The sequence below is a fragment of the Panthera onca genome, chromosome B2, assembly GCF_046562875.1.
Source record: "Panthera onca isolate mPanOnc1 chromosome B2, mPanOnc1 haplotype 2, whole genome shotgun sequence".
NCBI lineage: Eukaryota > Metazoa > Chordata > Mammalia > Carnivora > Felidae > Panthera > Panthera onca.
The window spans coordinates 62,736,262-62,747,975 of NC_138343.1; the positions used below are offsets into that span (position 1 = coordinate 62,736,262).

Genomic DNA, 11,714 nt, shown 5'->3' on the forward strand with positions numbered 1-11,714 from the left:
CCTGCACTTTGGGAAAGGTCATCGTTTTGCAGAATGTCAAGTAGATAAGAACCTGTGTACTTGCTGACCGTTCTCTCCGTAATTCCAGCCTGCACTAAATGTTTATTGATTCTTCACTCAAGAGCTCTTTATCCAACAATATTCAGTGTAGTGTTGTTCAAAAAATTAAAAAACAGTAACAACAACTGGAAATAATCTAAATGCCTGAGGAGAAACTGTATAGACATTAAAAACAATGGAATCTATATAAACTAGCATATATAGATATCCATGAGGGGATAGCACAGAACACATTGCAGCTAATAGTTTTAACACATGCAATCTTTGTCTAAAAAATGAAACACCCACACATATACAAAAAAAAAAAAAAATTTTGCAACAGTGTTTACCACATGGCCATGGCAAAGCACTGGGGAGAATTCTGTTCCATGACTGGAAATTTTTTCAATGATTCAAGTATCCAAATTAATATGTACATAATCAAAACTTCAGCTCCTAACAGTTTCTTTAGCTGTTGTGTATGCACAAAACAGAATTTTAAAAAGATTTCTGAATCCTGAAGATTTTTTGAAATAGAGGATAATTCATCTATCCCTAATACAAACTCCCTTCCAATTTCCAAAATAATCCCACAAGAATTAATGTGGCCATTGAGAATTACTTAAAAGTTAAACTTTAAACAAGACCCCAACCTCAGAAAAAAGTTAAAAGTAGAAAGTATGTTTAGGTAATCTAAAGCCAAAGATTCACTGACATTTAGTACTTTTCATCCTGCAAGGTTCTTTTGTTTAACCAAATCTTATGGCAAGAAGAAAATATTTCTGTTACTATTTTAAAGCTAAAAATATGTGTAAAATATACATCATTCCAGTATTATTAGTGCATATGGCTTTTATACAGTTTTGCCTCCAAGGTATATACTGTCAAAAGAGCTTAGTTTATGAAACCTTCCTTCTTTTACATTTTGAGAACCGCTATACCCTTGATACATTTTGTAGACCACTGCCTCCCAAGGTAGAGACCAAAAGAAACTACAGAGTCATTGAAGACCCAAGAACTAATACTAGAGAATATTAAAGACCACTTGAGATGAAAGGAAAATAGAAATTCCATAGAACAAAGATATAGTGGATCATGTATGTAAACTTTTCTTTCTATTCTTCAAGATGACACTTTGAAATGATCAGCCCAACCCAAAACTACACAACCCACCTCGATTTTACCTGGTATTCTTACCTTAGGCCAGTAGTTTTTATTCAGGGGTGACTCTGGCTCCCATGGGCATTTGGCAATGGAGACCCAGGGGGTAGGGGGGAGTGTCAGTGTGCTACTGGCATTTGTGTGTAGAAGCAAAGATGTGTTAACTGTCTATGATGCACAGGATAACCCCCACAACAAAGATAAACCAGCACAAAATGTCAATGCCTAAAAAATGCTGACTTGGAGTTCCCTAAAATAATTTGGAGCCGTAAGACAGGAGCTTACTCAACTTACTACCAAATCTAACACCTACCTCCATCTGTATTCAAATGTTAGTCCTTCCTCCAGCCAAGTACCTATAGTCCTATTTATGGCCAATCCTTTCACATTTAGATCTCCAACTCCTCTGCTTTCTCAAGAACACTGTCCCTGCAATGATATCCTATCTTCCCTCTCAAAAATTTCTCCCACTGTACTGAATCCTAAAGTATACCAACTCTAGTAACTTCCATCAAGCACAGGGATAATACGCATAACCACCACAAATAACACCTCTCTTGATCCCACCTCCTAATCCCTTAGGAGGAAAAGGGAAAAGGGAAACTTTTCCCTTAGGAAAAGTTCTCAAAAAGTTTTCCTCATTCCCTATCACCACTTCCTCACCTCCCATCCAGAGTTAACCCACTCCAACCTGACCACCCATGTGCTCCACTGAAACTATCTTGTTCCTTGCTTACCACTGACCAAAGCCAGCGGTCACTTCTCTACCCCTCTCCCTACACCTCTCAACAACACTTCCAACTCCCAACTTGATACCTCCACTTTTATATATACAATAGGCATTTTGAAGGTAATTTGTCCAAAATACAGTTCTATTAACATGACTTAAGGTCATAAACAATCCACCAGGCCTCGTCTTAATCTCAGCTAGTACCAAAGTGCAACACCACAATACCACAAATAGGCCAAACTCATCTCGAGCTTCTGTATTTGCTGTTTCCTCTCCCCACAGGCTTTTCCCTCTGGTTCTTCACCTGACTGGCTTCTCCTTATCCAGGTCTCATCTCAAGTAATCTGTTCCAGCAATCTGGCCTTCCTGTGCCCCTATCTGAATTACCCACAACTTAAACTTTCACATCAATCTATTATATTTCCTCACAGAATGTATCAACATGAAATTCACTTGTTTTGACTGTTTACTGTTGGCCTGATCTTACAGAATGTAAGCTCCATGAAAAGAGCAGCTTCATGTGTTTTATTAATCTCTGTGCTGACAGCCTGGAGCCTGGAACCTGCTTCAGATTCTGTGTCTCCCTCTCCCTGCCCCTCTCCTGCTCGTGCTCGCTCTCTCTCTCTCTCTCTCTCTCTATCTCAAAGAATAAACAAAAATTTAAAAAAAAAAAATGTTTTAAATAATAATTTGCATAATTGGAAAGGAAATCAGAAATCTTCCAGTCCAACATCCTTCATTTTAAAAATGAAGAACTTGAAGTCTAGAAAACTTAACTAATTTGACCAAAATATAGCCTAGATAGTAGAGTCAAGTCTAGAACTCAGGTCTTGTAACTCCCAGCTAGCTTAGTGGTCTTTTCCATATACCATACTGACTCAAAGTACTCAATGTGAAACAGACTGCAATTGTGATCCACCACTAAAAAAAGCCCTTGTAGGGGCGCCTGGGTGGCGCAGTCGGTTAAGCGTCCGACTTCAGCCAGGTCACGATCTCGCGGTCTGTGAGTTCGAGCCCCGCGTCAGGCTCTGGGCTGATGGCTCGGAGCCTGGAGCATGTTTCCGATTCTGTGTCTCCCTCTCTCTCTGCCCCTCCCCCGTTCATGCTCTGTCTCTCTCTGTCCCAAAAATAAATAAAAAACGTTGAAAAAAAAAATTAAAAAAAAAAAAAAAAAAAAAAAAAAAAAAAAGCCCTTGTAAATTATTTACTGCATTAATGTAAATCAACTCAAACTTCAAGGGAGCTAGGAGAGATACAAAATAAAACCTACTGCATTACTTAATATATTTTCGGATTCACAAAAGGTATTCTTCACACTTGCAGAGTTGTTGAATCAGTACCAGTTCACTTCTAGTCTTCCATGTTGGCTGTCCCATTCTTAGCCTCTGTGCTGCATGTGCACCCTCACTGATTCCCAGACACAACAACAGAAGCACAATATATACTGGACTACTAAACTTAAACACTTATTTGCCAAGAATTTGAAAGGGGAAAAAAAATCACAAGTATGATAGTAATTACCTTAAAGTACGATAGTAATTACCTTAAATGTACCATTTTGATTCTTCATGTAAGAAACCAGAAATATATCCACTGGTAGAAGTGCTGAAGTGATAAGTGCAATTGCCAGAGAAAAAATTGCTGTTATGGTGGAGACAACTTCACTTTCCCGCTGACTTTGGTATTTACGCACATATATCCAGCAGAATGCCAAAATAGCCTGAAAGAGAACAAAAAGAAATGTTTTGCTACTGCACTATGTATTCTCTAACTCTGATTTTAGCATGTGTTTGAAAGTTTCCAATGGGAAACTATGTCAAATGAAGGTCCTTTTACATGTGTAATGAAGGTCCATTACCTCTTATAACCTTATTCTAGATTTATAATTTTCAAAGCCTATTTCATGAATGCAGTACAATCTCACTTAGATGCAAAGACACACCAAAAAACAAGTTATTGATAACAGTGCTCAGTTACATATATCCTCATTGAATACACTGCAATCATTAATGGTCTCATATGTCATAGTTGTAATTAGCTTTGCATACTTTTTACCTATAGATTTCTCCAGACTAATACAATATAACTTGAATTGAAATTAACTTCTGCCCCATTATGACAGTTCAAGGGTACCATTCAGCTAAAAGACTAACTGCCAATAATCACGATGCAATCGACAAGTTATAATATAATTCAAATTTTAAAGGGCATTAAACAAAGAAACGTGAACATTAAAAATGAGTACATGTGCACTGCAAGGAACTTTCCAGTGATAAAAGTACACTCAGAGGTACTGAGGATGACATCTCTAATCCACCAGGTACTCTTAATAGCTGTCAATGCCTTTCTAATGACTAACACAGAGCATAGGACTTTGCTCACGATTCTCTAATTTTAGGGAATATCAGAATCATCTGGAGGGGTTGTTATAGTAAAAAATGCTAAGCCCCACTCCCAGAGTTTCAGATTCAGGGGTCTGGAGTGGGCCCAGAAAATGTGCCTTTGTAACAAGTTCCAAGTGAGGCTGTTATTGGTCCAAGAACTACATTTTGAGAAACTCCTCTACTCAAATGTAGGGAATTACAGATAGGTACTAAACCAGTGATTCTCAGCCTAGGCTGGGTTAGAATCACCTGGGCAGTTTTTAAATACCTTTATGCTGTCCCCACAAATCAGAGTGAGGTTCCTGCAGGCCACAGCATTTTTAAAAAGCCTGAGGATTCCAATCTGAGCCAAATTTGAGAACCACTGTTATTTTGTTTTTTATTTTATTAAAGTAGTGTTGACATGCAATGTTACATTAGTTTCCAGTGTACAACATAGTGATTCTACAATTCTAGTCCCTATGCAATGCTCACAAGTGTAGCTGCCATCTATAACCACACAACTCTATTACAATATCGCAGACCTTCCATCCTCATGACTTACTCATTCCATAACTAGAAGCCTGTACCTTCCGCTCCCCTTCACCCATTTTGCTCACCCTCTCCCTTCTGGCAGCCACCAGTTTGTTGTCTGTATTTATGGGTCTGTTTCTGGTTTTTTGTTTTGCTTTTTATATGCCACATACAAGTGAAATCATATGGTATTTGCCTTTATGCCTCTGGCTTATTTCACCTTCTAGGTCCATCCATGTTGTTGCAAATGGCAATGGAATATGACTTAACCATAAGAGAGAACCATTGTTTTAAATAAACTCTATTAAGAGCTCTGGGACAAAAGCGTCGTTTTGTCCTTTCACTCTCTTCAACAGATTCCACTGTTACTTCCTTTCCGGGTATCCTAGTTCAGGAGCCTGAACTGAACTAACACCACCACTCAACTTGTTTCACAGCTTCCAAATTCCCCTACCACAACCAAGATGTAAGAACAGTTCCACCACCACAGAAAAATCCCCTTTGCCCCTGTGTAGTTAACCCCTCTGTCTACTCTCCACCACTGTTATCTGTCCCGATAGCTTCTGCCTTTCTAGAATGTCATAATGTACTATATTATATAGCATGTCATCTGAGTCTGGCTTCTTTCACTTAGCATAATGCATTTGAAATCCATCCAAGTTGTTGCATGTAATTCCTTCATATTACTAATATTTCAGCTGGTGTCAGAACAGCAGAAAAAATAACGTAAGAAGGGAATGTAGACTTTGGAAACTGGATGTTGGAGGAAAAATAAGACCTAGTGTCAAATTCTGGCTATTTATGAATTTATTTTTGTGTTAGGAAAACATTTCTCATTAATTTATATTAATATTTTACCATTTTTGTTTTTAAATGAATTCACAAATATTTAAAACATTCCTCAAATTATTTTGAAGCCACTGCAAGTTGAGCTTTATCATTCTATCCTTAGCAGGACCTGACACAAAGTATTCAGTAATTTTTTGATGGATTTCAAAAAGATCTGAACTTTACAAAGTTCAAAGTGATAGGTATTACTGCAAAGGAAGATGTTTGCCAAAACCAGACAGACAAGTAGGGAAAGGGCAACTCAAGCAAAATAGTTAAGACAGAGAATACTGAATTTTTTGGTCTCAGGAGATATTTATAGTTTTAAAACTGAGAACCCCAAAGAGCTTTTTGTTTATGTGGGTAAAATCTATCAGTAGTGACTACATTATAAAATAAATCAAATGTCATCATCTACAAAATAGTAATAAGAATATTTCATAGAAGGTTATAAGACTTAAATAAGATGTAAAGACTTAAATAAGATGTAAAGAGTTTAGCACAGTGCCTGGCCACAATAACTGCTTCACAAATAGCAACTGTCATATGAATTGTCATAGGTCACTACATCATATGAAACCAAATGTCATGTGAAATAACATCTTAAGAACATTTCATAAAAGAAATATGCAATTTTGTTAATAATTATAAAGAAAAGTTTAGAGCAGTCTCCAACCCCTCCCAAAAGATTCTAATTTAACTGGTCTGGGCAGTAGACTTTTTTAAAACTCCTTAGTTGACTTTGATGAGAAGTTAAGGTTGACAATGACTGGGGGAGAGGCAGGAATGAGAACGGATGAATGTTTCTTAAACTAATGAGCATAGATCCTTTCCGTGTCAGTAAGGCTGGGGTCTTATATTTAGTATATCTAACAAGTTCCCTTGTTAGTATATCTAACAAGGTGATGGTCACTTTGAATAACAAGAATAAACTTGCTTTACAGAAACGAAGTCTCTGTCTTATATAGCAAAGGGAAATGCAATTGAGGATCTTGGGGGACTTATATAGAAAGGTTTAGATTTCATATAGTAAACATAGGTAGTTAGATTATAGGCTTGGAGGACTAAATCTAACCATTCCTCATGTGGCAGAAGAAACTGAAGTCCATTCTGTTTGCCCAGGATCACACAAATAAGTCAATCTTACTGTTCGATTCTTCAGTAGATTACTGGCAGCAGCTGTCAAAGTGTGAAGTCCTCCAACCACTGGCAGTCCCAGAACCCTTTCTAAGGATTTGCAAATTGAAAACTATTCTCTTAACACTAAAAAGTCATTTGTCTTTTTCACTATGTTGCTATCTGCACTCATGTTGCGTAAGTCATGGGTAAAAACTGCTGGCAAATTAAGCATGAATCAAGACAACAGCACCAAATTGTGCCAGTAGTTACTGTATTCTTCACCTCCAGATACACACCCACAGAGGACAATTTAAGACTGTGCTTAATGAAACAGTAAAAATTAACTTTACTGAACTTCAACCCTTGAATCTTTTTTAATACTCCATGGGGGAAACTGCGAAGATTAGGCTGGAGTTTCTGCTGCTGCACGTTAAGGTGTGCTGGCTATCTCTTAGGAGTAATGTAGGAGCTGAAAACCAAGTCAGGCACGGGTTTCAAAGGAATATCGCTTTGACTTGACAGTACGTGTGATTATGGTTACTCAGACTTGGACATTCGGCATATTTTGTTGAAATGAACAGAACCTATCACCTCAAGAGGAAAAAACCAAAACAAAACAAAACCTGACAGTATGTGTTCCCAAAGATAAAATTCGAGAGTTTAAATGAAACTCAGAATTTTGGAAAACTTGTATCCACAACTGTGGGCTTGACAGTTTCTCAGTACTTATTTCTGGAACATTTCTTCTGACAAGATCAGTGGTAATAATAATGAATGTGATATGTTAACATTATATATTGAAATATATCCATATTTGGAATATCTGCATCACTCAGTGAACCAGTATTTTCCAAATAATCAACGCATGATGTTATAAAACCATGCATGGGGCAGAAAGATCCATTCAAGTGCAACAGGGATCAACAAATTTTACTGTAACAGAATGAAGTTTATTCACAGGGTTTCAGATTCCATTATTTCAACTAACCTTTAGAAAGCTTCTATTTATTGAGTTTTGGTGTCATATTTAAGAATATCCACAATTACCTAAAAAATACTCCTCTGCGAGGTACCACTAAAACAGGATTTTCTTCATACACTTCAACCAAAATAACATTTCAAAGACTGAATGCAAAAGCAGACATAAGAATCTAGCTCTTTTCTCCCAAAGCATAAGAGACTTAAAAACTGAGAACAAACTGAGGGTTGATGGGGGGTGGGAAGGAGGGGAGGGTAGGTGATGGGTATTGAAGAGGGCATCTTTTGGGATGGGCACTGGGTGTTGTATGGAAACCAATTTGACAATAAATTTCATATATTAAAAAAAAATTTTTTAATAAAAATAATAAAAAAACAATCTAGCTCTCTTCTAATAAGCCAGGAATTATAGAAATTTGCAGAAAATTAAACGATAGCCCTTATTACTAATTTTTTCCTGTTCCAACATCTAGTTTCAAACTCCTCAATTCCCTTCTCATTTTATTTTTTTTCCTGGTGTATCATCACCAATTTCAACGACTTCCTTTATTCATCCATCCAATGTCTACCTCAATTCCACTTTCTTTTGATATTACTCTCTGTTCTCTGAAGTGCTATATCATTTATAAAATCATACTTTGGTTTTCAGTACTTGTAATACCTATTTTAAGAATTTTTGTTTTCCCACCTATCTTCAGGCCCACTTAAAAGCTACTTTGTTTTGTTTACATCCTCCCACAATTTATAGCACAACTCATATACATTAAATGTTTATTAATTGATAACTGCCAAGATATTCCTGCTAGACTTTGATACTGGTTACATGCTCATTTTTTTGCTTCTAAACCAACTGAATATGATAGTCTGTTCAGGAACTCCTGAACGCGAGGAACTCCGTAAGTACAAGACTGGATGGGCTTTGGAGACATGGCCACCCTCTCTAGTTTCCATTTTCTCCACCAAGAAGAGTAAATAAAGTACGTTCCAGTGTAAAGGCAGTATTATTTTCTGGGAGAGTGAAGGTAGCAAGAGATAATTTTCCATAAGTTTTCACATTTTTTTCTTTGTAGCATTTTTTCTGAAACATTTACCAGCAAAACATACTACCCGGCTTGCAGACATTGTAGTGGAATCTAACAAGTCTTGATTTCCAGAACTGAAGTTAGCAGTTTTAGGGGCTGATTTTTGTTTTCTGTTTTAGTAATTGCAAAGCAGCAAAATACTTTGGGACACAAAGTACCCAACATGATAAGGAGAGTGAGAATGGGGAGGGTTATGGAGAGAAATAAATTGGACCCCCAAATAAAATAAGCCCAAGGATTTTAATATGAGGCAGTAAAGTAAAAACTAGGCCATTTGGGCTATTTAGGCCCACGTTTTGATCACTAAACAGGAGTAAGACGACTGGGAAAGGTGGTACCTGAGGTCAGATACATTTTAGTACATACACACCCTGATAATGGCAGTAAAGAGGGCTACAGCTCTTCCCTACATAGGTTTCTACATCTACCACAAAAGACTGAAAAGGAATGTGAAACCGGGAAGTCAGAAGGAACACCTCACGTCATCAAAGCATCGCACAATCGGTACAGAAGGTTGCAGACTTAATAATCCCAAGGGTAGGGAACACGGACAAACAATTTTGGGAAGCAGAGGCCTCCTGCCAGATCAAGGCCAGCGTCTACTGAACTTGCAAAGATCAGGCGCTGCTGCCCCACACCTTGTGCTCCCGTCTCACGTGGGGACCAGGGGTCACTTCTCCCTTCTGAACCCGGAGGGTCTCCTCCGTTCCCAAACTCCACCCGCCCCAGTGCTCTAGTGAGGGATGAGGGTAAGAGTTTCGATAATGGAAACCTACAATACTAGACGTCATCAGGGAAAATACATCAAAAGCAGCCGGAAATCAGTGCCTCCGTACCCACTCCGAGAGCAGGCCCCGCCCCGGAGCAGAGGAGCCCCCAACAGTCCAAACTAAAAGGGGGGTGGGGCGGGACGAGGAGGGTCTCCCAGGCCCTAACAGACCAGCTGCCGGGCCGACCGGCCCCTCCCTCTCTCCCACCAGTCCAAACACTGGGAAAACTATGAGCACCTCCCCTACCAGTAATAAGAGGCCGAATATGCACCAGCCGATCACCAGCTCCGCTGAAGCCGCGCCAGAAGGCGCCGCAGCCGCCATCTTCACTTCCGGCCCGGAGACTTGGGCACGGGGGGTGGGGAAAGGGGAGGGGGAAAGGGCAAAGAGTGTGAAGGACTCTGCGCCCGTGCACCCTAAAGGTTAAAGGGGCGGAGGAGGCGGAGGGGGCGGGAGGGGCGGAGCAAATGGTTGCCAAGGAGCCCCAGCCCTCTAGCGTCCCCTGGCGCTGAGCCGGGAGGGGGCGGGGCGCGCCCGGGCGCCGTGACGTCACCGCGCTACTCACTCCCGAGGTGAGGTGAAGGCTTTAAGTCAGGGTGTTGTTTTACTGCATCGCAACCTTATTAGAAAAACTGGTTCAGCCCAAGCTGATAGACGGGAAAGCGAGGGAACTCCACAAGGCCTGGATTGGGTTTTTCTGGAAATTCAAGCCAACATTAGGAGTTTCAACTTTCTCCTAGAAAGGAAGTTTGTCCCTAGTGTCCAAGACAGAATGGGCCATGCAGTTAGCAGAGCTCACCAGGTTGCAGGAATGGCCGTCTGAAAAAAAAAAAAAAAAAAAAAAGTTTGCCCAATGCCTAAATGACTTTCTAATTTGCTGACATTGGGGCCCCCAGCCTGAGTAACTGTTTCACTGGATATGGGCTTATCACATGGTGCTGTGGCTTTTCGATTTACCTCTATACATGACTGTGAATTTCCATAATGACTTTGTGAACATATTCATAGGGAAATTGAAAGCTCTCCTAATATTCATAAGTGAACGAAACAGTATGGTAGGCCCTATTGAGACAAGGAGGTAGTTCCTGGGATAGCTCGCCTGGGTCCCCTGCAGTCGGAGTACATATTAAACCACTAAATTGAAGGAGCATAACTTGTAATCAAGACACAATTTATGAATTAAGCCTACCATATCTTTACAATGCATTATGTGGTGGTAAATTATTCCCTACCCCCCTACCTAAGACCTACTTCTAGCTGAATCCAGAAGTAGGGAAGGAGTGGGGACGAAGGGAAGAGAAAAGAAGAAAATAGAGGAGAGAACGGTTTTAACATAAGTTGATACTGTCATAAATTGGCTTTGTGTTTTCTGTACCTGTGAATGTTTGATCATGTCTTTCTTCTGTGCAACATTCACTTTTCTGGAGACATCTTTCCTATATAGTTTCCTTAAAGTGAATAGAGACATCTCTATTCCAAGTGGTCATTTAGATTCCTTCACCAGTTTCCAGACATACTGTGGTATATTTTTGTTTTTGTTTTTGTTTTAAGATTTTATTTTTATATAGTCTCTACAACCAACTGGGTCTCAAACTCATAACCCCAAGATCAAGAGTTGCACCCTCTACAGACTGAGCCAGCCAGGCACCTCTGTGGTACTCTTCTGCTTTTTCCTGCTAGTCTCCTAATCCTCTCCCAGGTGCTCACTTGGCTTGGAGGAAGGGTCTCAAGACAACCCCAGGCCAGTTTTCCCCCTTTCCCTCATGGCTCAAATCCCCTGTATAGGAAATGATCATAAGTACCTTACATAACAACCTTTGGAAGCGCAGGCCAATCTCTGTGTAACTATTCTGCTACTTCTACCATCAAAGCTATCAGCCCTTCTTGGATATCCCAGAGGGAGTCAGCCTACACTCCACAGTCTGCTGTAGTCCTCCCATGCCTGAGTCAGGCACCAGCCCTCCGTATCTCTCAATTGGAGGGACCATATTTCAAATTCTCCAAGTAGCTCCCTTGAGGCCTCACTAGTCTAAGGTTAAATGGAAACATCCTAACCGAATGTTCCCTCACCCCCAAACACACACTCTTTTGGAGTTAAAGGTGGGGATCC

General features: G+C 39.8%; 1 protein-coding gene across 2 annotated transcripts in view; it reads right to left on the bottom strand.

Annotated features, from left to right (window-relative positions):
* LMBRD1 (LMBR1 domain containing 1) overlaps positions 1 to 10,109 on the bottom strand; it is a 112,551-nt gene extending 102,442 nt beyond the window's left edge. Inside the window, exons 1-3 of one of the 2 annotated variants that reach the window (XM_060615860.2) lie at positions 9,851 to 10,109; positions 6,803 to 6,878; positions 3,474 to 3,650 (exon numbers count right to left, since the gene is read on the bottom strand). In XM_060615860.2, the coding sequence (XP_060471843.1) occupies positions 3,474 to 3,500 (27 nt within the window). In that variant the 5' untranslated portion in view covers positions 3,501 to 3,650; positions 6,803 to 6,878; positions 9,851 to 10,109. The remainder of the gene's footprint in view (positions 1 to 3,473; positions 3,651 to 6,802; positions 6,879 to 9,850) is intronic. The other variant, XM_060615858.2, reaches the window with a different exon arrangement.
* Positions 10,110 to 11,714: the final 1,605 nt, after the last annotated feature.